The following is a 25,391-nucleotide window of genomic DNA, read 5'->3' as shown; positions in this document are numbered from 1 at the left end:
GCGCTTTTATTTTGAAGGTAAATCGTGTGTTTCCGGTCCCTCCGTGAATAACTCCCCGCACCTTGACGCAGCTGATGAGGTGATGTTTTGCAGGTGAGCGTTTTGAACACGGACGCGTTTTTTGTGCGGTTTGAACCTCCTGTCTCCTCGGTGGCTGTGTTGTACGCAGGACCTGAGGGTTTATGTTCCGTGTCGCCGCTTCGCAGTGTCAGGTTAGTGAAGCGCAGTGGCGCCATTGTTGTTGTTTTGCGTTTAGCCGCTAGCTGTTTGGCTAGCTGGGACGTTAGCCGTGCGGTGAAGAACTTCGGGTTCTTTTCAAAGTAAAACCCCAACCGCCAAACTCCATTTAAAAACACGAATTACCTAACGGGTACTACTTTGTTTAACTGAAACGCTTCACACGTACTAGCATGTAATTCAGAGTCTTCATTTTTGTAAGTAATTATTTCTTATTGTCAAGCAAACATCGATAAACTATCTCTCAGTTACGCTGCCAAGCTAACGTTAGTGTTTGGCTGAAGCGGTAAATTGTTTTGCTAATTGAATGAGTTTAAGTTTACTTTTATTCATTGCAGTTGCATATTAGGCATGCCGAATTCAACACTAGGCAGCAACGATTCAGGAATTAATACAGGTTTGCCCACATATGTATTTTTAAACGAATGTAGGAAGAAAATAGTCTTAAATTTCTAAATTATTAATGGGAGTTTCGTCGATCCGGATATTATTTGCATTTATTCGTATGGTGCTCCCACTTTGAGGACATATGTCGGTTTAATTCTTATTGTATTTATTAAAAATGACCTCTAGGAAGACATTTTCAACTACTTTGCATCGTACAATTTAATATACATTATTTCATTGTGAAATATATATTGCCAAGATTGTGTTTTTACTATTAGGCAATATCAGAGGGTTTAACCACATAATAAGTGATATGTTTCTGTGCTACTGGATTGCACGTTACATTTTACGCGTTTATTTTGAAATGCACTTCCGCGTCGTTAAATCTTCAGCTTGACGCAGTTGTTTTGAAAACAGGGCTGAGAGCAGCACTGCGGTGTTTCAGAGCAGCGTTGTTATCCGAGCGGTCCGTCACCAGACTCCTCGGACTTCTCTCATTTTCCTCGACGGCTTCTCTCCTTCTCTGTTTTTTTTTCATTTTTTCCACACACACCTCCGGGACTCTCAGAAATATAATCACTAAATGACAGCCTCTCTCGCCCGCTGGGAGGACAGCTGGTGCGGTGATAACATCGGAGGCGGGTTGAGGGGGAGGCGGGCGGGATGCCCTTGACTTGGGGAGGAGGAGTTAGGAGGAGAAGGGGGGCACCGTCATGTAATGTACGGAAAGAAGTGACATTGTGACTGTGTGGTCTTCATTGGCAGGGGCGTCAGGGATGCGGTGCAGCCTCTGCAGGTCCATATCATCCCTGCCAGCCAAGGAGCAGCGGCGTCCTGCTCAGAGTGGAAACGCTGTGCATCTGCAGGGAGCCTTGGCCCTGGAGCTCCGCCGGTCAAGCTGAGGAGGCCCGAGCGGTCTCCATCTCCGGATTAGATGGTGGCAGAAGGCAAGTGTGCATGACAAGATAAACAAACCCAGAGGCTGTACTGCCTGCGCTGCAGATAAGCAGAAGCTGTGAGGCCAGTTTGACTTTGGTTGTTGCTTTTTTGGGCCTCTTTAGGTACCACAGACTCTATTTGTGGGAGTAGATGTACCTATTAATAATAAATGTAATGGGCAGCAGCCCCTGAACTGTAGATGTGGGCTTGAAACTGGGGACGGGTTATTTTTCTAACGCTTAAAGAAAGGTGGGTTTGACTGGAAAAAAATGGCTGACCACGAAGAAGCCGAGTTGTCCGAGTCCCTTCAGAAGGAGGATGGATTTTCCAGTGAGCTGGAGGAACCAGATACAAACTTCAAATCTAAAAGTATGCCCATTTTAAATGAAGCAGCGCCCCAAAAGGAAACCTTACTGGCTAGTTCTGTGCAGATGTCCATAACGGCAGAAGAGAGTGCAGAATTCATCCAGCTCCCGGACAAAACCGAGTCCTTTGAGGCAGAGTCCCCAACGAGAACAAACTACCTGCCCAAGCCAGGGAAGGCGGCGTTGAACAGGCCGAGCTCGTACATGGAGAACACGGAGATCCGCAGGAGTAAAAACATGGTGAGGAGGAAGCCTCCCGGGTTTTTCGCCTCCAGGCTAGCGCAGATTCGTCTGCCCAGCAGGAAGTACCTCAGCGTTATCTTACAGGACTCTCGCTGCTTCCTGTTCTGCATGTGCTACCTGACGTTCATCCAGTCACTCATGGTGTCGGGCTACCTCAGCAGCGTCATCACCACCATAGAGAAGAGGTATAGCCTGAGGAGCTCCGAGTCAGGCCTCCTCGTCAGCTGTTTCGACATTGGGAGCCTCCTGGTGGTCGTCTTCATCAGCTACTTTGGCGGGCGGGGTCAGAGGCCTCGCTGGCTGGCGGTAGGCGGGGTTTTCATCGCTGTGGGCGCCGCCCTCTTCTCCTTACCTCACTTCATCTCCCCGGCCTACCAGATCCAGGAGGTCAACTCATCCTCCGCCAACGAGGGCCTGTGCATGAACAGCAACGCCAGCGGCAGGGACCGTGTCGACATCACTTCCTGTCCCAGAGACCAGGAGGGCAACGAGCACAATCTGTACGTGGCGCTGTTCATCATCGCTCAGATCCTGGTGGGCATGGGATCCACGCCCATCTACACGCTGGGCCCCACCTACCTGGACGACAACGTGAAGAAGGAGAACGCCTCACTGTATCTAGGTATGTATAAGGTTTGTAGGAATGAGTGAAAGCTGCTCAAACACGAGTCGCCGTCAGCAAAAAAGTCTGCGAGTTTCATCCCAGCCAACCTCTGCAGCAGCTGGTCTCACTGATTAGGTCTGTCTTCCTGGTGTAAATTTGATAGAATCAGTGGAATTAACTGTGCAGTGATTGGTTTGAATGAAAAACAGCAGGTGATTGTGCAGCTCTCACTTGTGTTAATGATTTCTATTGACATCCAGCATGATGTGGGACCATCTTACTGCTCTAGTGAATCTGCGAAACAGTAGAAATGCTGGGTAGAGTAGATTAAGTCTGGACTGGTTCTCATATAAAGATTCCTCAGGTATACTGTAGAGTATTAGAGAACAAGAGGGGGATTGAGTCATAGCTAACAAATTCAGGATTACTCTGTGCAGCAAACCTGTGACCCGTGACTTAAGTTGTAAGCACTGGGTTGCTTGTATTTGGGTGGCGAGAACCCACACCAAACCAAAAAATCCAAACCATACCAAGAAAGCAACAGTGGAATGTTTCTACAGTGTCTCAGACTGAGGATAATCAACACACCAACAAACCAGGGCCCAGTCTCTGAAAGCAACTTAAAGCTAAGATGACCTCCGTCCCATGTGTTAAGATCATCGTAGTCCTAAAGGAATAACTCAGGTATTTTCCCACGGTTTTTGGGTATAAGTGATTAATAGAGACAAAAATCTTTGAACATGGTGCAGTATTGAACAGGAATCTCCACAGCCTCTGTTAACAGCCTCTGGAGCGTCATCCAATGGACAGCTGTCCATGTCAAAGTATGTCTTATGATCTTACTCTTTAACAAACAGGTTTATATTTGTATTGTATTTGTATTGAAAGGTACCAGAGTTATCCTTTAAAATGGGAACACACTACAGTGAAAATGCTGATTTTTGATATTGAACCATCTGAAATTACTCTGTCATGTTCATTTGTCCAGAATTCAGTCATAACCATCAAACACCTCAAAGGTCTGAGGCCCAATACACCACCGGCCAAAAAGTCAACAGTAACACGGCTTTAACCATAGAGAATTAAGGGTTAAAATCAATAAATAAGTCATATTTCTGATCAAATACAGATGAATTCAGAGCCTCTGTTTCTCACTGAAGTAGCTGTTTACATTTGTCGCTTGCAACAGGTGTGTTATCAATATATTGGCAAAGGTGTGACAGTTTAGAATGGGTCTGCTTTCAGTATTGATTCATCTGCTGGTTATTTCCTCAGTTACCAGTTTAGAAAACTGAAAAATGCACATCACAGTCTTCCAGAGCAGAAAGTGATGTATTAACTTCGCTTGTTTGGTCCAGCCAACAGTTCAAAACCCCCAAAGATTAAAATTTCTTTCACATATGTCAAAGAAAACCAGTAAATTCCTGTATGTTAAGATGATTACTGATTAATCATTCATTAAAATGATTGCTGATTAAGCCCAGATCTGAGTTTCTGTGATCCCCACGTTTGCCACCGCCTCCATTTCCGACTTGGTCCAGAGAATTCTGTGGCCAAATCGACTATGTGACCTTGAAACTGCCCCCCCCTCCACCATTTCCCTTTCACATGTTTCCCCAGAAGTTCTCGCCCCAGTAGCCTCAAACAAGGTAAAGCCTAATTAAACCAACAAATGAGAGCTGTGTTATGAAAGAGAGCAGGGGAAGCGGAGGGAAGAGGGGAAGGTCTTATGTGCATTCCTGTCGTCGGGGGGAAAAACTAAAAGTGCCACAGAGGCACTTCAGTCTAAGCACTTCATTTTACAAGTTTAGAAAAGTTTAGAAATGAACCCTGTCTGGCTGCAAAATACATGAGCCTATCTGTCTTATTTCAACAAGAAATAATGAACAATAGAAAACAAATCATATGTGTTAAAATTTTTAAAAAAAGCTTAAATAATCATGAAAACTTCAAGCAAAATTCAGTTTTCTTGCCTATGAATCAGTGCATTCCATATTGTCTGGTAATTCGAGGAGCACTCGACTGATTTTACACAGTAAGGTCAGTGTTTGAGTCTGGTTAGTGTGACTCATCCTGTAGAAACAGCTGTATAACATCTTCTATGGCTCTGGAGGAGCTTTAACCAGTCTGAAAAAACAACCCAGTGTTTTAACTGTGGGCATCAGTTAGAGATGCAGGAAAGGTCTGACAGAAAGATGCAGCTGAATCACATTATGTAAATAACCCACTCAAAGGAGAAACAGTCTGAATATCTTGCTGCTTTGATTTTCACTGTTTATTTTTTGTTTCAATCTGCCTCTCAACAATAATAAACTACTGAAGTATCCATTTAATTTAACAATATTATGACCAAGGTGTGCAAAGAAAAAACAGTGTTAAAATCCAATATTTAAATACCTGTTTAAGAACATCTTGGGAGTAAACAAAATGTCCTTGAATATTCAGAAAGTCACAAATATGCAGACGTGATCTGAGACTTTATGACTTTATGTTGAGCAGTTTCTTCCTCTGTTAAAAAAATAACCTCTAACTTTTAGCCAAAACCAGTCAGGCTCTTTTTTTCTGCTCTTTGGCAACAAACCAGAAAGTGTTTGGCCGACAAGAGCCACTTGACCAGTAAACTTTGGTATTCAGTTGCTTTTGTGACCTCTAAATGAAAACGTTTGTCTCCAGTTTACGGTCAGTAGTAGAGTATCTCAGTCAACAGGAGCAGATCCTGTTTGGCAGCAGAAACATGTCGGTGTAGTCGGTTGGTTTAATGGCAGCTGACAGCTTCTCCTGCCGCTGGAATGAGGACATGGGTTATTAAGAACCGGCTTTTTGTTTTTTTTCCAGTGCAGCATAATGAAAAACACAAGCAGCGAGGTTGTCGTGTTGTGTAGTTTTTCTGTTTGTCTCACTTGCTAATATGGTACAGTGTAGCTTTTATTTGGAGAATGTATGTGTTATATATATGTCAACATATTTCTCACCATAAAATCCCAAATTCATGTTATTTTTTCATAGCCTTATGGAGCCTTATGGTGCCACAGTTATACTTTTAAGTGTTGCCTTTTTCATAAACAGGAATTAAGGTGCAGATAAATGTTTTTTCTTAATTTAAATTACACCACAATCTAAAGTGAGATGAGGCCATCTCTGCCGAATGATTAGGCATCTTACTGGGGACAGGGAAGTGGTTACCTCTGTTGATGATGTTAGGTGTGGGCTGGGACTTTGAGGGCTGGGAACAGGTGTAATGGGCTCTGCAGGATTTTATTATTACATTTATTTCTCTCCAATTTGAATCACCGTTTATGTTTTAACTTTCACTCAAGGAATAATAATAAATAAGACAGAAAATAATTTGGGGTGTTTATTTTTAGATTTCACTCTCCCTCTCTTCTGCCTGAGTTGAGTCCTACAGTGTCTTATATTGACCATGAAGTGTGCACAAAGAGCTGACTGTACAAATATAGGCCTCTTATGCTACTTAGCCTACTTAGGTTATTATGTTAGTGGCAGAACATGAGATGAGCAGAGACAGATGATGTCTTTAGTAAATCTGCAGCCATACTGAGGATTCAGCTGGAATGCCATATAGATAGACCACCGCTGTATTCATTTAGCCCACTGCTTTATCTCTGCAGACACTTTAAAAACACAGACTGATCGAGGGCTTACAGCAGCAAAAGGGGAATTTCCTGGCACTGTCCCGCATTAAACGCAAACAGAAATCAATCGGTACCATTTGTCTCGTAATCCCTCGTCTGATCAAAAGTGTCTCTTGGTTTCTCTTGGCTGTTAATGGAGATAAAAGGCCACCAGGGAGGGAGGTTTAGAGTTGAGTTTCTAGTGAATCTTGTGTCAGGTGGCCATGCCCAGTGGGAACGGGGCCAACCCAGCAGTAACACAATGCAACATTTTGGGGGGCCCTGCCCCACCTTGAATGGTTAGAACCAGGGACATCCCACTGGGACAAAGATTGGATTTATCGCTGGTCATTTGTTGTTAAAGGGGGAATTGTGATCACCAGTGGTGCTATTATCACTGCTACTAATACAAGCCATACTGCTGCTGATACGTGTTCAAGAAAGTGCTTTTAAAGAAGATTTTAAATGACAAAGAGGACCCAAGATGATGATAATAGCTTGCTGCAAAGTACAGATGATCTCATAGCTTAAGTTCAGTCGGTAGTATCCTTGAACTAGATGTGGCCAGGGGCTAAAATGTTAAAAGACCTTTGAAGTAGCCAGTAGGCAGACCATATGCAGTCGTTTAGAAGTTAACACTTGAAATCAGTCCCAAAACAGACTTGGATCCAGTGTAAGAAGGATAAAATGGACAGAACATATGATCCATCTCCTAGATTCTGAACCAACTTTGGCAGAGAACAGCTGATATAAACCAAGTGTGAAGGGGTAAAGACAGAAGGTCCTAGTTTTAAAGAGAAGCAGGGCCAGTACTTTATCATTGCCACAGTGTTTGGTGCCAGTATGGGTGTAGCACAGTTACTATCTGCTGTAGAACAAACATTCTGGTCCGTTTTGGCCCTGCTTTGCATTAGCCTACATATGAGATCATGCCCAAAGGCGTAACAGACATCCATTAGAATAATTCAGCACAATATTGCTTTGTAACCCCAATAAGAGATGCTCTGTTTGGCTCCCAATGCGAGGCAGCGGGAGCAACGCTGCAGCCACTTGAAATTTTAATGTGCCAGCTCTGAGACGCAATATGGTCCTCGATGGGTTTAAACAGTGGGTTTAAACAGTGCTGCGGTGTTTAACATGCATCGACATGTACTGGATTTAGGTTCACAGTAGATTAAGACATGTCGACATGTTCTGATGCTGCTGTTTTGTCAGATTATACTGTACAGATATAAACACCAGCACCAAACAACCACTGAACATGGTTTTCATTTCCTTTTCTGGGTAAGATATAAAGTCATCTTCATTCTCTAAGTTTCCTGTTTTCTCATAGAGATTAATCATGGTTTTAAAAGCCTTACTGTCAAAGCACCATTATCAGTTATGCCCTTTTCCTGGGAGATCGTACCCCCCCTTACCAAAGTTACATAGCAAGACCAGGTGTTCATGGCTCCGGTCCATTGGCCTGAGTTTGGATCTTGTGGGAAGTTTTGTCAAAGCAGCCTGATAATCAGCCTGATCTTCGTCTTAGTGGTTTTCTGTTTGGGTAGCAGTTTTTTTTGATGCTGTTGCATCAGTAGCAAGCGACTTACTCATCCCACCAACATTCATTTTAATCGATACAGGAGCTTTTTTTGCAGTAAGTACTGTTATATTTGACTGATCAAAGAAACAATGGTTTAATAGATATATCTTGTGTTTTTTCTGGCTCTGGTTTGTTGGTCTTCAAAATCCTGTCTGCAAACTCTGGTTGGTTGTAACATTTAAAATGCTCTAACTACATTGAAACACATGTACTGCAGATACACAGAACACAACTAAATGCAAATACAGAAACTATGCAAAACCAAAAAGCCCATGGAAGCCCATAAATATTGTCACTGATCTATTTAATTTCCTGTTGGCCACCATATAAAACAATCGTAGATGAAATGAATAGCTGTTGTGTGGTGTGTGTAGTTGTGCTGTTTACCATGATGAACTACAGGAAACTGGTACCGTAAACTGACTCTGCACAGACAAGCGGTAAACCACATTGTGCTCCAACTAGAATTTATCTTTTTAGTGATCTCTGAGTCGGTGTAATGTCATATTGTCCTTAAATTACTTATTTTCTACAAATACTATTAGAATGTAAAATATAGGAGCAGCTAATAGTGACATTTGAGGAGCTGGGAATCATGGATTATTCAGTGTTTTTGCTTACTCTTTAACAATTAATGACTTAGAATTAATCTAGTATCAAAACCGTTTGTTAGCTAATTTTCCTTCAACCAACGTACTGTTTCAGCATTAGAAGTAATCCTTGCAGCTGCATTGTCTTCCAAACAGTACACAATGTGTAAACTGAGAACAGGAAGCCTTCATGCTGTTATACACTCAGGACTCTCAGGCTTCCAATAAATTTTCTGTGCAGATGTTTTTAGAAGTCAGAGCAGCAGCCTCTCGTCCACTCTCCTGCTTTGAGCTGCGCAGCAGCTGAACATGGCCGTGAGGTTTGGTTTATCGTGTTTCCCGGCGTATCAAGGAACAGTTTGTGAAGCATCTTTCACGCTACTCAATTCAATTCTGAGAGGGCTTTTATCGGCTGGTGAGAGTAGACAGTGAAGTGAGGAATGTCCTGTGAAGCTGAACAGTTAAAAGCCAGGCAGAGACAGAGGTTCAACACCTTTCTGGAGTGACTAATAGCTTAAAATATACACTCATGGAGTACTAGGTACTTTGGATAAAAGCAACAAATGGTATAATATTTGGTGAAATACAAAACCCACAAGGTCATAAATGCATTTCCTCCACTTGGATTGTATTTATGCTGCAGCTTAAGCAACCAAATCCCATTTTGTTCTCTGAATGCGACTCTTAAAATGTACTTTACGGTCAATACAAATGTCCAAAAGTTGCATGAGGTTTTGAAACAATAGACCAGTTAATGGATTAATCAGCAACAGTTTCAGTAATTGATTGTTAAAGGCACTAATCAAGCAAAAAGAGAGAGCAACAACAAACACATCTGAACTTTGAAGAAATGGTTCTAGTGTTAAAATGACTTCTTGATTAATCATCAGGTTTAACAATTTTGACATTTACATCAAGTAAAAATGCAGAATAATCTACTTTTCTAGCTTCTCAAATGTGAGCTTGTGAGCTTCCAGTGTGTTGTGTTAATTTAAATATCAGTCACATCACAGTAAATACTAAGACCAACAGGATGTCTCTATGTTGCTGTTCTCTTGTTTGTGATCCTAGTTTAGTTCTCTTTTGTGTTGCAGCAAATATTCAGAATGTTAGCATCTGATGGAACAGTTGTATAATGCCTTCTGTGACTCAGAAGCTTTAAGTTTGAAAAAATAACCTCTTACTTGAGCTTGGACACTTCAGACTTTTAGTATAAAGCCTGCAGGATTGCAGAGATTGAGAGCTATGTGAGAGAAGGGGACATTATAGGAGGTGTGGGATCCAGTTTTTCTGGAACACATCTAGTACTAGGGACTAAAAGTCAGGATATCCTGACCTCTGCAGCTACTATTTTGAGTCCCCATCTTTATGAGACTGTGCTACTAAATCTCTGCAGGATCCTTTTAATCAGTTAGAGGGTTTTAGTGTTTGTGAACTTTAAGCTTTAGAATTAAATATTGTCCAGTCAGCAGCATGTTGATAGCAACTGCAATCAACACAGACAAACGGAGGATCAGGAAAACGTAAATGTAAAAAAGACTTCATGGAGGCAGGGAGTCCGATGTTGGTGCTGGCAGCCCGTTGGGAAGTTGTAACGAAACAGTGCTTTGTCAGCAGGTTGCCATGACATCGCTGTCAACCCATAACATTTCATTGTGTCTCCCCCCTCTTCCATCTCACCGTGGCCTGGCCCGGCCTCACCTCTGTCTGTCTGTCTCCCCAAACACCACACCACATGGCTCCCCACTCAGCATTTACTCCTGCTGCCATGTGGACACAGCTACAGTTTTTAAAAAGCCGTACGTCACGAATAAACCAATCCATCAACCAGCAAAGATCTAATGAAACCTCACGTAAAACCTGCCAGCTCCAATTCTGATTTATGTGTTTGATTTATGCTAAATGCATCGAGAGCTTACAAGCGTTTTACTTGTCGATTGACGCTCACGTCGTTCTGAGGCTCTTGAAGCCTTTAGAAAATTACATTTTACATATGAACAGTGTTTTGTCAGCTGGGGCAGCTTTTCCTCTTAATTTACTGCTGCCATCGATCTCTTTTTATGGCCGTGTTGTGGTGCGTGTCGCTGGCGCAGCAGGTCCACATTCATGTAATCAGGAGTATAGAGAGCTAGACTACATGTGCCACTTTTGTTAGAGATGCAGTAACACCTGAGAGGCCTCTCTGTGCTCTCATTATATGTGTGATGGTGATGCAACACCTTGGCAGCAATGGAGCATTTATAATCACTGCAAGGAGCCCTGCTGAGGGTATTATGACATATTAGAGTATTATTACACTGTAATCGGCAGTTATCGACGCAACATTACAGCAGAAAGTTTCCTCTCAGTTGTGTGCACAGAATAAAAAGAAAAAAGTATAAAATGACAGATGGATAATTAGCTACCTGTGGACTATAGGAGCTGGTGTTGGAGCCAGTAAAACATGACTCACAGCACAGTTCAGAATGCGTCTTAAACCAGATCTGACCAGATCAGACTGCTTGGCTGCATCTACCTCTGTTGTATAACAGGCAACATATTGAAGGCACACTGTGTAACTTCAGCACACTGCATGGCAGTTACACAGGGATCAGGAAACACTGCATTTATGTATTTTGAAATGGTCACTCGGCACGTTCTGCTATAACTCGGCCAAGAGACATTCAAGCAGCAAATCTTCACCATTACTAACCTGGAATCAAGTAATACTTTGAATATTTATTTGAAAAGTGACTATTCTTGGTGTGTTTAATTTCTATCTGTTCAAAACCACCAGATTCCATTGGCAAAAACTGTAATTTTATCCTGCAGAGCGTGGGAATTACTAATCTACTAATCTCCTGTGTCATTGTGTGGTACTTTTACTTATCTAAAGGATCTGAATACTTCTTCCACCACTGAAAGTCACACAATAACGCAAACTAACTGACCAGTCAAAGCAGCAGTAGATGAGCAGCTCCCGTGTTCTGCTCAGTGTTATTAGTGATGGGTTTTGGTAGTGATGAAACTAATGTTTCTGGTTAAACAAAAAGGATCTTAAGGTCTGTCTCTGTAGGAATCAGATGTATAAGTTCATCCTACTGTCACAGTTAATGATATTGACCTAAAGAAAGAGAGATGAGTTGTTTTCTCTCAGTTTTTGCCCCACATACTTTCATTTCTGCATCAAATGCAGGCTTTGTAAGTTTCCAGGAAAAGAAGCCTAACATTGGAGGATCGGACCGTAACAGGCCTCAGGCTGTGGACTGGCGGCTTTACCAGATAAAGACGTGGAGGAATGAAAGTCGTGGCCTTCTTTCAGTAAACGGGCTGAAAGTGAGAATCGGTTTTGCTTTGATACCGAATGAAGTTTTCCCTCCATCAGCACAAACACTGCAGCCTCCACAGCAGCAGGGCTGACGTCCACATCCGTCTTTCTGTCTCTTCCCTTCTCTCCATCCTGTCCTATTTCCCTTATTCCTCTCTCTCCCTGCCTTTATTTCCTCTTTTGTTTTTTTTGTCTCAGGTTATCTTGTTTTTCTTTGCACCTGTGTTTTATCACCTACACTCTTTTTCTTCTCACCGTACATCAGTCTTTTTTCTGGGTGTGAAGTTTCATGTGTTTTTACAGTTTGTGTGTAAAAAAACCTAAAACACAAGATGTGAGTTTTTGGAATATTTTTATTTATGGAAAATGGAAAGTTTTTTTGTGTAGGAGTCCTATGATAATGTTGTTGGACACTTATAATAACAATCTGAGCCCGTCAGTGGTAAAAACAAGAACTTTAGTGGATGAACTTTGACAATTTTTGATTTTTCTCTCCAGGTTCAAAAATACCAGAGTTATCCTTTAACCTAAAAAGATACAGTTATTCAGCTTCCAGCCCAAAGCAGCATAGGACACCATATTGCTCCCTGATTACTTGTGTAGTCACAGCCTCTTAAATATACCATCATAAAGGTGGTTTATGGAACGTCATTTCACATTTTCACTGTCAGAAATTTGCTCAAACCGTACTCAACATTTTAAGGGAAACACCGGAAACATCCCTCACTGTCTGTCTCTTCCTCCATCTCCACGTCTCCCACTTTTTTTTCCTTTTTTCTCACTTTCTGGCTCCTTGTGTCTCAGTGGAGCCCGGCCTTACCACCACCACCACCACCCCCAGCAGCAGCCTGGTTATCTTTTATCCCTCTGCTGATGGTCTGCATCATGTTGCGTAACACGGCAGCCGGCCAGTCGAGGGTTTTCCCTCTTCTCCGGCTAGATAAGGGATTATCTGCGATGCCGCAGGGTCCCCTTGGAAAGCCCAAGCCCTCAATCCCGTCCCTATGCTCCATCATCCCCGGGCTCTGGCCGGGCCGGTCGGGTGATGTAATAGGCGAGTGGAGAGACGGGATGAGGCATCAGAAAATATGCTTCTGTGAAGACGCTCTGCAGATGAGTAACTGCAGTGCTCATGCTGCTGCTGCTGGCATTTCTGCAAGATGGTCACGGTGTTTTGTTTTTCTTATGGGAGGCAGATTGTGAAGATGAGGAATGTCCAGAGAATTTCATAACTTCTCTGAGTGGTCAGGTTTTTGAGGAATGTCTTGGAGTTAAGCATACTGACTTTTCATGTGTTAAAACTGAGCAGTGTGGACCAAATCTTACATCACTGCTGACTTTAGTTGACAGTTGGTAGAATATGAATCAGCAGCAGTTTTGATAATAAAAGTCATTTATCTGGTAAAGATGGAGATCGTCCTCTCGCTCCATCTTCCTTAATGTGAGAATTTGCTGGTTAATTATCTTGACGTTAATATCTTTGAGGCTTGGATGAAACAAGGACTTTGAAGCTGTCAACCTGGGAAATATCCATCCATCCATCCATCCATTATCTACCCTGCTTATCCTTAAGGGTCACGGGGGGCTGGAACCAGCTGACATAGGGCGAGAGGCAGGGTTCATCCCAAACAGATCGCCAGTTGAGGTTGAATTAAATGTTCTCTGAATTGTTGACAGACATAAATGTCATTTGTTTTTACTGGAACTATTTCTGCTGCAGGAAATTCTGTTGAAAACTCTTCACTTACATCAGTGACACCATAATGATTAGACTGTTAATTGGTTAATTACTTTAAAAACTTTGGTTATTGAAACTTTTTTTTAAAAATTTTGAAATGCAACAAAATGACAGAACAAACCAAAGATTAAATGTCAGAAAACAAGTAAATTTATTGCTGAAATGTAAAAAAAATAATTAAACATAGAAAGCAAGAACAAACTGTAAAAAACAAAAAGCAAAAATTTAATTAAAATTCTGGAAAATTTACAAACAAAACAAAAATGTTTCAGTGACTTTTTGAAAGGAAAACTGCCTTATGTCTTAACATGCTCACCTGTATTACAGGTACAACAAAACTAGCTTATACTAGTTTTCACAGAAGAAGCGTTGTGTAATAACACCATAATACCAAATAACATTTTGAACAAATAAAAGATTAGTTTTTAATTACAGTCAGTCATGGCAGCTGCTGATGTGTCACCACTGAGTTGTCATTTTATTTCGAAAAGAACAACGCTGGTGATTAAAGCTCGAGTCGAGGCATCTCTGAAACTACTACTGACATGAACCCGGAGCTCCCGGCGAGTTCCCAGGACTCTGACCGTTAGGTAACACTCGGTCTGGTCCAGTGCCTGGTCCAGCTTGGAGTTTTTAAGTCACGCCACTGGATTTTTCTGTTTGCTTTCAACTCTGGCCAAAGAATTTAAGATGTTAATTCCCTCTAATTGGAGAAATCTTATTCTCAGCCCTGAGCAGGCCCCTTGTTGCATGGTCGTATGATCTGCGCACCTGACCCACACACATGGCCTTTTGTACCCTTCTCTTAATGATAGATTAGTTTTGATTTGAGGCGTTACATAAGGGTTAAAGTTAGGCAAATGTCACTGAGTTTGGGAAATGGAATAAGTTTGACACAGAAGTTGATAAATAATGATGTTGCTAAAATCATGTACATAAGATCCAGAGAGAGGGGGTGCAGTTGAAACAGATAATGATGATTGACTTTTAGCCTGTGGAGAGAAAAGACAGGACAGAACAAAATCTGATTTATGGAGGAAAAATTGAGGAAACAGTTGTGGTGCTGGAATATTTTGTTTCCTATTAGAACAAGCTACATCCTTCCTATCACTGATTTATTTCTATCAAGCCAGTGTCTCTATCTGTTCACCTCTGGTTGATTTTTGACTTATTTTTGATTTTTCTGAGCTTGTTAAAACTGCATTTATTAAGTATTTTTGATATTAACTTTGAATGAAATCTATCTGTAACATGGTCACAGAGAAATATCACCAACTCTGCAGCTCTACAGAGGTTTTTAGTTTTAGTTTTTAGTTGTTTTAAAGATTGTGCACCGATTCTTATCTTTTTTCCTCTTCTCCACAGCCATCATGTATGTGATGGGGGCACTGGGTCCAGCAGCCGGTTACCTGCTGGGAGGAGTCCTCATCGGCTTTTATGTGGACCCCAAGACTGTGGTCAACATTGACCAGAGCGACCCTCGCTTCATCGGCAACTGGTGAGGAATATCTGTCAGCTTTTGGTCGACAGAAGCGTAAAATACATGTGTGGGTATATTGAAGATAGAGCTTTGTATAGTATGAATATTCTTTTAGTTTTGTTTGACAGAAAATCCAATGAGAAGAACAAAATCAGCTCCAGTTTGGTCCAAAAATGAGCAGTGGACCACACTGTTGCGCTGGGTGACATGTCACACACACATCGTCCTGCTGCCCCAAATACTCACTAGAGCAACAAATGTGGATTAATCCGCCGCTGAAAATAGTCCCCTGCCTTGGAGTAAAGTTTGTTAAAAACTGCACTGACCGACTAGATTTATGACTTCAGTTGGAGTCAGTGGGTTTGTAGCTAAAAGAAGTGAGAGATCAGCACATTGGTTTTCGTCTGTTAATGAGATTTGTTTCCAGCTTTATCCTTTAAGAAAATGTTGTCAGACTGTTCAATTCAGCAGTGGTACAAGAACATTTTTGAAATGTCAAAGATCAGAAATACCTCATCAAAACATAAAGACATTCAGTGATTGAATACCAAGGCCTAACCAAAGCTAACTTGGGATTGAATTTATATTCAGTATTAAAGGTAATATTTTCGTATGCTCTGTCTGTTGACGTCTCAAAACTTCATGAACAGACATTACCATCCCCAAAAATCAGTAAAGGGACTCTGAGGGATTCCTAATGTCTGAACCATCTGACATCTGAAAGGACACCGTGAGAGGGCTTTTCAAAAATCAAAAATCATCACTTTAAATGCATAAGAGTCATGTTTTCTCTTTAGGTCACGTTTCTGTGCATGTCTTACATCCATCTGTAAATCTGTTGGTGTGTGTGAGAAGCAGTTAGTCATCTATTTACAGCTCTCAGTGAAGCCATCCTCTAACTGACAGCACAACCAGTGAGTCAGTAGCTCACAGCCACGGGCTTCCTACATGAATTATAGGTGATGATAGCAGGAAGAGGATGGATGAGTGTACCAGTGATTTTTGCACCAGTTTGTTTATTTATTTATTTATTTCGAGGCATGTGCTGCGTCACCCATCTCACCTGAATTGACCGCTCGCTGGCACGTCAGTGAAACCTTCTTTACCTTCCTGTGTATTTTGAATATTTTCCCTCCGGTGTGTCCAGGTGGAGCGGGTTCCTGCTGTGCGCCGTGGCCATGCTGCTGGTCATCTTCCCCATGTTCACCTTCCCCAAGAAGCTGCCGCCCCGACACAAGAAGAAGAAGAGGAGGAAAAAGCTGAGCCTGGACGACCTGTCCAGCGACGACGACGTCCTCAAGGAGAAGAGCAACAACAGCAAGAGCCAGACGGTCACCTCGTCCATGGGCTTCGGCAAGGACATTAAAGGTAACGGGAAACACGGCGACTTGTCAGGAAGAGGCTGATTTCTCTGATGATGAGGTCTGTGTCCCAGAGCTCTGAGTCTTTATCTGTCTTTAAACTTATCATATCATATTTCTGATTTGGGTTCTTGGTAAATCCCAGACTGTCTGAGAGAGTGTGATACTGTGACCTGTTAATGGTTGTTAAAGTAGAACTGCAGCAATTACTTCATTCATTAATTATTCAGTTGACATAAGATTAATTGGCAGCTATTCTCATAATAATCATTTTGAGTAATAAGAAAATAAAAATACCAAAACTGACTTGTTCCAGCTTCTCCAGTGTGGATGATGTAAATGTAAACTGAACATTTTTGGTTTTGGATTGTAGGTCAGACAAAACAAGACATTTGAACACGTCATCTGGACTCTGGAAAAGTATTTTTCTGAAATTTTTATAGATGAAATGATGCGATGCAGGTTAATCAACAATGAAAATAATTGCTGTAAGAAGAATATTTGAGCGCTCATTCTGTATTTATACGTGAATATGATGGACATTTGCTGCTGAATGATAGCACCTTTAAGATTTTAAAGCAGACAATACAAAGGCAACATGTAGAGTCAGATCCTTCCTTGTTTTACTAGTGAAGTGAAGTGATGGGTCAGGAGAAACCAACCACAGTGGACTTATGATTCTGTCAGGAGCAGATAACTTCCTCACCACAAACAGAAAATTCAACTTTTTCCTCGTCTCTTTTCTTTCCTCCAGACCTGCCCAAAGCAGCGGTGAGGATCCTCAGCAACGTGACCTTCTTGTTCGTCAGCCTGTCCTACACGGCAGAGAGCGCCATCGTCACCGCTTTCATCACCTTCATCCCCAAATTCATCGAGTCTCAGTTTGGCATCCCGGCCTCCAACGCCAGCATCTACACCGGTGAGTTAAATGACTGTATGTGCAGATGTCTCCACTCTTTTAATCTGATGTTTATTTATGCTGTTGGAGCATCAGAACTGCTCTCTGCCTTCTCTCCCTGAGCTCCTCTGTAATGTTTCTGCAGCAGCTCAGACAGGATGCAGACAGACCAGAATATTCAAACAAAACCCAGGACTTTAATTTCTGCCTGTTCAGCGCTGCTCTGCTGGTTTTTATCTTTAGAGGCTGCTGGCCCAGAGCTGCAAGCTAACACACATTAATAATAAAGAAACTGCTGGTCTTCAAATGAAGGGGGCACCTGGGACGCTGAGCTAGAGCACTGAGTGCACCGGGCTCACACACATTTAGAAACACACAAGCACTAAAACGCTCTACATGCACTCACCATTAGACGCTGACGCACATGCGTGCTTAAACAGGCGTACAGGTTAATACATTACATGCAGCTGGATCAATGAGTTTATAAAAAGACAAGATAAGACAGCTCCATGTAACATCTCGATCGCCCCCTGGTGGCCGGCTGCAGTACAGGTCATAAACCTCGCCCCCTCCATCCAACGTTAAATTATTCCCAAAGATTCATTTTAGGTCGCTCTTATCACGCTGCCGTGTGGTCAGGTTTTCACTTGATGCTTTAAAAATGCTGCAGACTCTGGCTCCAAATGTCGTCACCAGCTCAAGAGGGAACAGTAGGAGGAAGTGGAGATGCGTTGTCCATCTTTATATATAGTCAGAGCTGAATTCAGTCATTGTGTTGCACTCGGTTCCTGCTCCAGGGTTTCAGAAGCAAGTTGACCAATAAGCTGTTTTTGTTTGGATTACAGTATGGCCTCTCTTCGGACGCCACCTGTGATTTTATGTGCTTGATTTGCTGCAGCCCAAAAAATATTTTCACCATTAAAAAAAAGAGGTGTTTGTCAACAAATTAAGACTTAGACTGGTGATCATCCTGTAGACTTGCTCATCTGTTTGTCATGGACTTAAAGAACTCACTAACACTGTCAGAGAAGTCCTCAGTCCTTCAGGAGCATATCTTAAAGCTACAGAGTCTGATAAGTCAAGAGGCCGAGAGGCTCCGCTCTGACCTGATGACATTTTGTTGTGATGATGGTTATTTTGGTAAAGTGTCGCTGCTGATAGTGAAAAGTATTTCCATATATGGAAGTTTATGTGTTGCCTTTACTTTTCTATATTGGTTTGATGGATGTGTTTGTAGATACATAGGAGCTAGTATATATCTGTATTATGGTACCAGAATGACGTAGTGTCTTTTTGAAAAAGTTCATCTTCGACAAAATGTACGACAGTGAAATGACTCAGCAAGCAAAAACTTTTATTTCATTTCCTTTTTGGCCTTCACACTTCTCTTTTTTTGGCTCTGTGTAATCATTATTCTTTGCTTAATGCAATTTTCAAGAGTTTAATTGCAAAATAAAACACTCACCTTTGGGGAAAAAACTGGGTTTGATTGCTGGTGTCAAAGTGCAGCACAGCATTAGTCACACTCAGAGGTACCGTGAGTCATCGGAGCTCTCCACACAAAAACTTCTCTCATGATGGCTGAGTTTTTAAACACTAAAACACCAGGTTTTATAATGCTACACTGGTAAGATGTCGTCCAGAGAAATTCCATCCTGGAAGACTTTTGTTATCAGAAATGTTTTCAGAGTTACATAACTGTCTCAGCTGTAGGTGGAGTGGGCTGTGAAGCCTCTGATTAAAGCTGCCACTCATACATATTTTCATCCTATGCCAATCTCTTGTGAGCAGAAATCAAATTATTCCTCTGGAACCTGGTCGTGGATGGCCTCTACGGAGTGTGACTGTGATTTGGTAGCTGAGCAGTCAGCACCCACCTGCCAGGGTCTGCGGTTCTATTCCCTCAGCAGAAAAAGTACGACGACGTGTTGGCAGTCATTTTGTGTCCTGGCTTGTTTTCGAGTCTCCTTGTTTAGTGTTTTGTCCTGGATTATGTACCAATAACAGGAGGCGATGCTCAGTGTTTATGCATAATATTCAGTTTATTAAAGGGAGATGAGAGATCTAATGACGCATCTGTCTCTTCAGATTTTCGTCTGTTTTGTCCGGACGGGCTTTAGCCAGTCGGTCTTTTCCTGGAAAGACAGCTCTGTTGCAGTCCATTCAGCCAAGGACTAAACAAATTTATTTTGGGCCTGCTCTCTTACAGAGACAGACGGAAATCTGAGGTTTTTATTGAGTCGAATTCGCTCTGAGGGAAATTGTTTGACTAGACGGTGTATTAGTAATGCCTGTGAACTAATGATAGAAAACAGTGATTTCCACGGGACAGAAAGCTGCACAGGACAGGACGCAGCATTATCTAACTCCCACTGAAAAGGCTTTGGTTAGAGGCTCTGCTCCCTCCGGGGGCCACCCACACTAAAAAAATGTGTGCTGTCATGGTAATGCACAGCTGCCCCGGGGGCGGCTGTTGTTGTGGATGCTGCATTTTGTATAGGGTTTGTCTTGTCATCGAAGACAGAACGAAAGCTGCAAAGATCACAGAACACAATTAGTAGCTGATTGAACTTGTAGGAGTAGAACTTGAAGGTGAGCGGTGAGCCGTTAACTTCCTTGTCCCACATAAATATTTATGCAGCTGTGTCGTAACTCTGAACGTTTAGCAATCTAAACGCAAACCTGGTTTTCTCAGTCAGCTTCTCACTGATCTCACAGTACAGGAACACACAATTATGTCAAATTTAAAACAGTTTTGGTTGGTTAGAGTACAGCTTAGACCTGCTCTATACGAAAAGTGCCCTGAGATAACTTCTGTTATGATTTGTTAAAAGTTAAAAAAACACATTTTTCCCTCAAATTTAAACTTTGTATTGTTGGAAATTTCCATCATGTTTATTTTGAAATTCTAGCAGAATTTTAATTGTTGTATTTTCAGAGTTTTCCACTCTTGGCAAACTGACCTATGGTACACTGTAGATGCAACGGAAAAACATGTTGTGTTACTGGATTTTAGGCCACTAGGGGGCAGAAACAACAAAAGTAGCTGACAGAAACAGAACCACCACTGTTGGCTAACATGTTTGCAAACTCTTTGAAGTGGTGTTTGTATCCACCTGGTGATTCCCTCTTCTTTTGGCTCTGGTTTGGTCTCCACCAACTCTTTAGAAAAACATTTTACTTTAGTACAAACACACTAACAGATGGAGGCAGTGGTATTCCAGCAGCTCCCAGTAAAATCCCTGTTTTTGTCAGTGGAGTCTGGTAGTGACATATAGAGATGTTTCTGTTTAAACTAAAAAGATCTTACTCTTTAATAAGTAGTAGGAATCCTCTCCATAATGTTGTCAGACATTTATAATAACAATCTGAGCCTGTCAGTGGTAAAAACAAGCACTGTTCTTGGTCAGTACTGTAAATACCTGGTAGAGTGAAGCTACTTAAAGGACATACAGTAAAACTTAAAACTAAGATAATGAGACTCGTTCTAATTGAATCACATTTTCTCTGCTTTCTTTCTGCTCCATAATTTTCTGGATTGAAGGAGCTACCTGGCCTCGCTGTAAGATACTTTGAGGAGAGAGCAGCTGATGAATAAGTGAGTTCTCTGAGTTTTTAATACGTCCTGCTCTCTCTCGTTCCTCCAGGTGTGATTATCGTGCCCAGTGCCGGCGTTGGCATCGTCCTGGGCGGCTACATCATCAAGAAGCTGAAGCTGGGAGCTCGCGAGTCGGCGAAGCTGGCCATGATCTGCAGCGGAGTGTCCCTGCTCTGCTTCTCCACGCTGTTCATCGTGGGCTGCGAGAGCATCAACCTGGGAGGAATCAACATCCCCTACACCACCGGGTGAGTAGCTTCGAGGGGTGGGGTGGGCGAGGAAAGCGGTGATGGGCGGACAACCACGTCAGTGCGGGCGTCTGTCCCGTGTCTAATCTGGACTGAACATGTACACCGAGTGTCGAGCGGTCGCTGTGTGATTTCCACTGTGATTTTATTGTTGGAGGAAGGAGACACGAGAGAAGAAGCAGACACAGATGAAAGATAAACAGAACTGAGAGGGAAGAGATGAAAAACACAGAGAGGCTGGAGAGAAGAGGTCAGACATGATCTCAGCGAGGAATTATTAAACAAGAACAAGAAATACCAGTCAGTTAAACTAATTATTAATACTTTATTAATGTGTAACCCCAGTTAACTGATGAATCTAAGTTTAAATTTCCATTTAAACAACAGGGTAATAAGTTGTTAGGAACACTCCTGTCCTCCTCTAGTGTTCGTCTTATTCTCAGTCTTCATCCAGGCCTGTTATGTTGATACAGTTAAACACAGTTGTCTGTTGTAACCTGATGGATGTCCTCTGTCAAAAACCCCCAAACAAAGGTTCATCAGTACCTGATGTTTTCTAGTTCTAGCTGCTCAAATGTCAGGATTTTCCTTGGTAGTTTCTAATATATGATCGTTAAGTCAGTAGTTTTGGGTTTTTGTCAAACAAAACACACATTTTGAAAAGGTCACCTTGGACTTTTTACCAGCATATTTCACTATTTTCTGACATTTTATTGACAAAATGACCGATCACTTGGCTGCTCTAAACTATATTTTGAAAAAAGCTGTGTTTAAACGTTTTTGTTTTCGGTAGGAACCAGTGGGATCAGGACGTTATCCTAAAACGTGAAATAATCTGACGAGCTTGCTTAAATGTTGTGGCAGACGCTGCTCTGGGTTGTGTCTTGGCGAACACAAAGAAAGAGACTATCAAATGTTGATGCTTGCAAATGAACCCATCTGTGATTTTTGATCTTTAAGATGGAAACTTTTTTATTTTTTTAACTTGGCACAGATTCATGATGTAATTTTTCTGCTGCAGACATTTTTGAAACACCTCCCGTGGCTCTCCTCAGGTCTCCTCTCAGTCTGATGAGTAAACAGGATATTTTTTTTATTTAAATCAGAGACAGCCGTTTCCTGACTGCAGCTTGGCCTTTCTCGTATTAAATCATTTCCCGGCGTGACAGAGTCAGTGGTAGTTTTTATCGCCCCATCTGTGGCCGATGTCGGGGAGGAAGCGAGTGTTCAGATCGGTGCAGGATAACGGACAACGAGCCAGTAACGGAGGCGTTTTCTTTTGGACGCAGCGTCCCTGAGAGTGATTACATGGCAACGATGGAAGATGTCCAAGGACAGCTTGGACGAGAGGATCCTTGGCTGACTGCCCTCCTCTTTTTTCTCTCTTGTGCTTCTCCCTCTGTGCGTTTTTTTTATTTTGCTCTGTCTGTCCTTCTTTTAAATTTCTCTCCTTTCTCTTTGTGTCATTATCTGTCCTCCATCTCTTTCTTTGTCTTCTTATGTGTTTTTCTCCATTATCCTTCTCTTTTCATGTCTTCTTAATGCTCTGCTTTATCCCTCTTTTCCTCCATATCTCATATCTTTGTAGCTCACTTCCTCCTTGTCTCTCGTCCGTCTTTCCTTCTGTCTTTTCCATCTGGTTTCGGCATCCATCTCTTTTCACATCATTGTCCTTTCCTTCTCTTTCTATTGTTTATGTCTTTTCTCTTTCTGCATTATCCTCTATTTATTTTCCTTCCCTCTTTACTTTTTTATCACTCTCATCTTTTTCAGGTACAGTAAGCACTTTTACCAAATCGATATCAGTCAAGGTTTTTGCTTCTTCTCCAGTTGGCTTCATGGCAGCATTAAAGAAGGAGCGCTCAGATTCTTTCAGCCTAAGCTGTAAATTTAGATCAGTGCTCTGACAGCTTGTTACAGGGCAGCAGTCATGTACAGCTGGTATGTTAACAATCTGACGTACTAACCACTGCATACAAGACGCTGCGAAACATCACTAAAGGGTCGTTCTGCGTCAGATCAACAGACGTCTCCTGAATGACCATCAAACTATACAAATATTTTACACAATAGTTGTTGGAAACACATCTGCATGTTCAGTCTTTTTTTGAGCATCAGTGACTTTTTCATGTCTGGTTGGTCAGTTTTTCATGGCAAAATGCAACAATACCTGTAAGACTTGTTGCTTAAGGAGGAGATCCATCTATAATTATTGTCCAGAACTGACCCAGAATCTAAACGTGAACTGATTTTTAACTGCCGAGTGTTTTATCTGGTTTCTACAAACTAATCTTTAGCTTCAGCTCAAAGTTGGAGGAGTAAATGACCTCGTAGCTTTTGATTCTATAGGTCTAGAAATAAAAGCTTTAGAGTTTTGAGATGCAAAACCTAAACAGCGTCTGTGCATCTCCTGTCTGTCTCTCCAGACCAACTCTCACCATGACCCAGAGAAACCTGACCGGAGGCTGTAATGTGAACTGTGGCTGTAAAATCCACGAGTACGCTCCGGTCTGCGGCTCCGATGGCATCACGTACTTTAACCCCTGCCTGGCCGGCTGCAGCAGCGTGGCCAACGACAGCACCGGGGTAAGAGAATCAGGGAGAGTGGACGACCAGTCGTACACTCGTGATTTCAGTGTCAGAGAAATATCAAGATTTTATGCATCTAATCTTTCTGTGCTCGTCTAAAAAACATGAAAAAGCCTGGTTTTAAGTGTCACTTAATGCAACTGTGTAGAGGCCGATCTCTCAATTTAAAGTCCTGACTTACATCTCCGTCTGCCCTCCAGATTCGTAACTACTCAGACTGCGCCTGTGTCCAGAGTCGGCAGGTCATCACGCCATCGTCCAGCGGTCAGGGCAGCAACCAGCTGCAGCTCGTCATCGTCAAGACCTACCTGAACGAGAACGGCTACGCCGTGTCGGGGAAGTGCGACCGCACCTGCAGCACCCTCATCCCCTTCCTCATCTTCCTTTTCATTGTCACGCTCATCACTGCCTGCGCCCAGCCCTCCGCCATCATCGTCACCCTCAGGTGCGTCTCCCTGAAACACACCTGGTTTTACTCATGGGTGATGTTTTGGGCAAAAAAGGAATCTCACTGTTTTTGTCTGGAATCCATAGATGAATAATGCTCCTAAAAAAATAAATCATCAGAGAATGAGAATGTTTGCGTGCAGGGTGTCCTTAAAAAAAGTTTAATTTTCCAGACCTGAAATTTTTGTTTTAATATGTCTGATAATTGGAGTTTATTAGGTCAGATGTTCAACATAAACATTTTAATCTCTCTTTTTCTCTTTTTTTATTACCTTTTCCCTTATTCTTTTATATTTCATTGTTATCCTTACTATAGGAAAATTGTATATTTTGGATAATTAAATGTCATTTATTTAAGAAATCAACTGAAAACTTAATATTTGGTCTATCAGCTGCAAAATCTTGAGTATTGGTGTGATTATTACATATTCATCAGTGACTAAATTTAAGAAGAATTTCATAATCCTGCTGAAACAGTCAACTTTTTTGCTCTTAGCGCTTTATTTTCACCTTCCAGGTGGGTTACATGTTGTAGTCCCACTCACAAGGGCTTTAAATGTCCTTAAAAGTAACTTAAACTTTACTCTGTGATATCTGCAGACACCCTGAGATGGTATCATGTAGCTACAGACCTAAAGTCTAGTCCTCTGATGTGGCTTTATAACTGTGATTTGGTTTCCTGTTCTGTTCTCAGAAATGTTTTCAGTTCTTAAAATCCTGAAAAAGATTAAACCACGTGACCCAGATGCCTCCTTCTGTTCTTGAACACATACTTCTGTACTGTAGGACCCAGTTTTCTTCCTTTTCTGTGTACAGACACGTAATTTAACACTTAACACTTAATTTTAAGGTGTTTTTATATCAGTGTTTCAGTTTGTATCTTCACCTCTTGGTGGTTTATGGAGGCCATGCACTGCAGCTTCTCTTTCCCCAACTTTGGAACATAATAACAAACCTTTTAATGTTTAATTTCAGTCAATCAGTCTCCTCCACCCATTCAGCCAAAAACAGTTACTGTGTTCCTCATTCTCCACCTGTCTGTGTGTTGCAGGTCGGTGGCGGAGCAGGAGAGGCCGTTCGCTCTGGGAATGCAGTTTGTTCTTCTCAGGACTCTCGGTGAGTAGAATCACTACTTAACTGCAG

The 25,391-nt window shown here is 42.0% G+C and overlaps 1 protein-coding gene across 4 annotated transcripts in view; it reads left to right on the top strand.

Moving 5' to 3' along the window:
- The first annotated feature begins 52 nt into the window (after positions 1–52).
- LOC108884778 (solute carrier organic anion transporter family member 5A1) overlaps positions 53–25,391 on the top strand; it is a 32,477-nt gene continuing 7,138 nt past the window's right edge. The window contains exons 1-9 of one of the 4 annotated variants that reach the window (XM_018678853.2): positions 53–212; positions 1,390–2,793; positions 14,993–15,125; positions 16,255–16,475; positions 17,223–17,387; positions 21,014–21,212; positions 23,639–23,798; positions 24,002–24,246; positions 25,300–25,364. In XM_018678853.2, coding sequence (XP_018534369.1) covers positions 1,833–2,793; positions 14,993–15,125; positions 16,255–16,475; positions 17,223–17,387; positions 21,014–21,212; positions 23,639–23,798; positions 24,002–24,246; positions 25,300–25,364 — 2,149 coding nt within the window. In that variant the 5' untranslated portion in view covers positions 53–212; positions 1,390–1,832. Of the gene's footprint in view, positions 213–235; positions 435–848; positions 2,794–14,992; positions 15,126–16,254; positions 16,476–17,222; positions 17,388–21,013; positions 21,213–23,638; positions 23,799–24,001; positions 24,247–25,299; positions 25,365–25,391 lie in introns of those variants that run through there. The other 3 variants (XM_018678856.2, XM_018678857.1, XM_018678854.2) reach the window with 3 other exon arrangements.

This window comes from Lates calcarifer, linkage group LG4 (genome assembly GCF_001640805.2).
Source record: "Lates calcarifer isolate ASB-BC8 linkage group LG4, TLL_Latcal_v3, whole genome shotgun sequence".
In the NCBI taxonomy this organism is placed as follows: domain Eukaryota; kingdom Metazoa; phylum Chordata; class Actinopteri; family Centropomidae; genus Lates; species Lates calcarifer.
The sequence above is the reverse complement of the archived record's forward strand: the minus strand, read 5'-3'. Positions and strand labels throughout refer to the sequence as shown.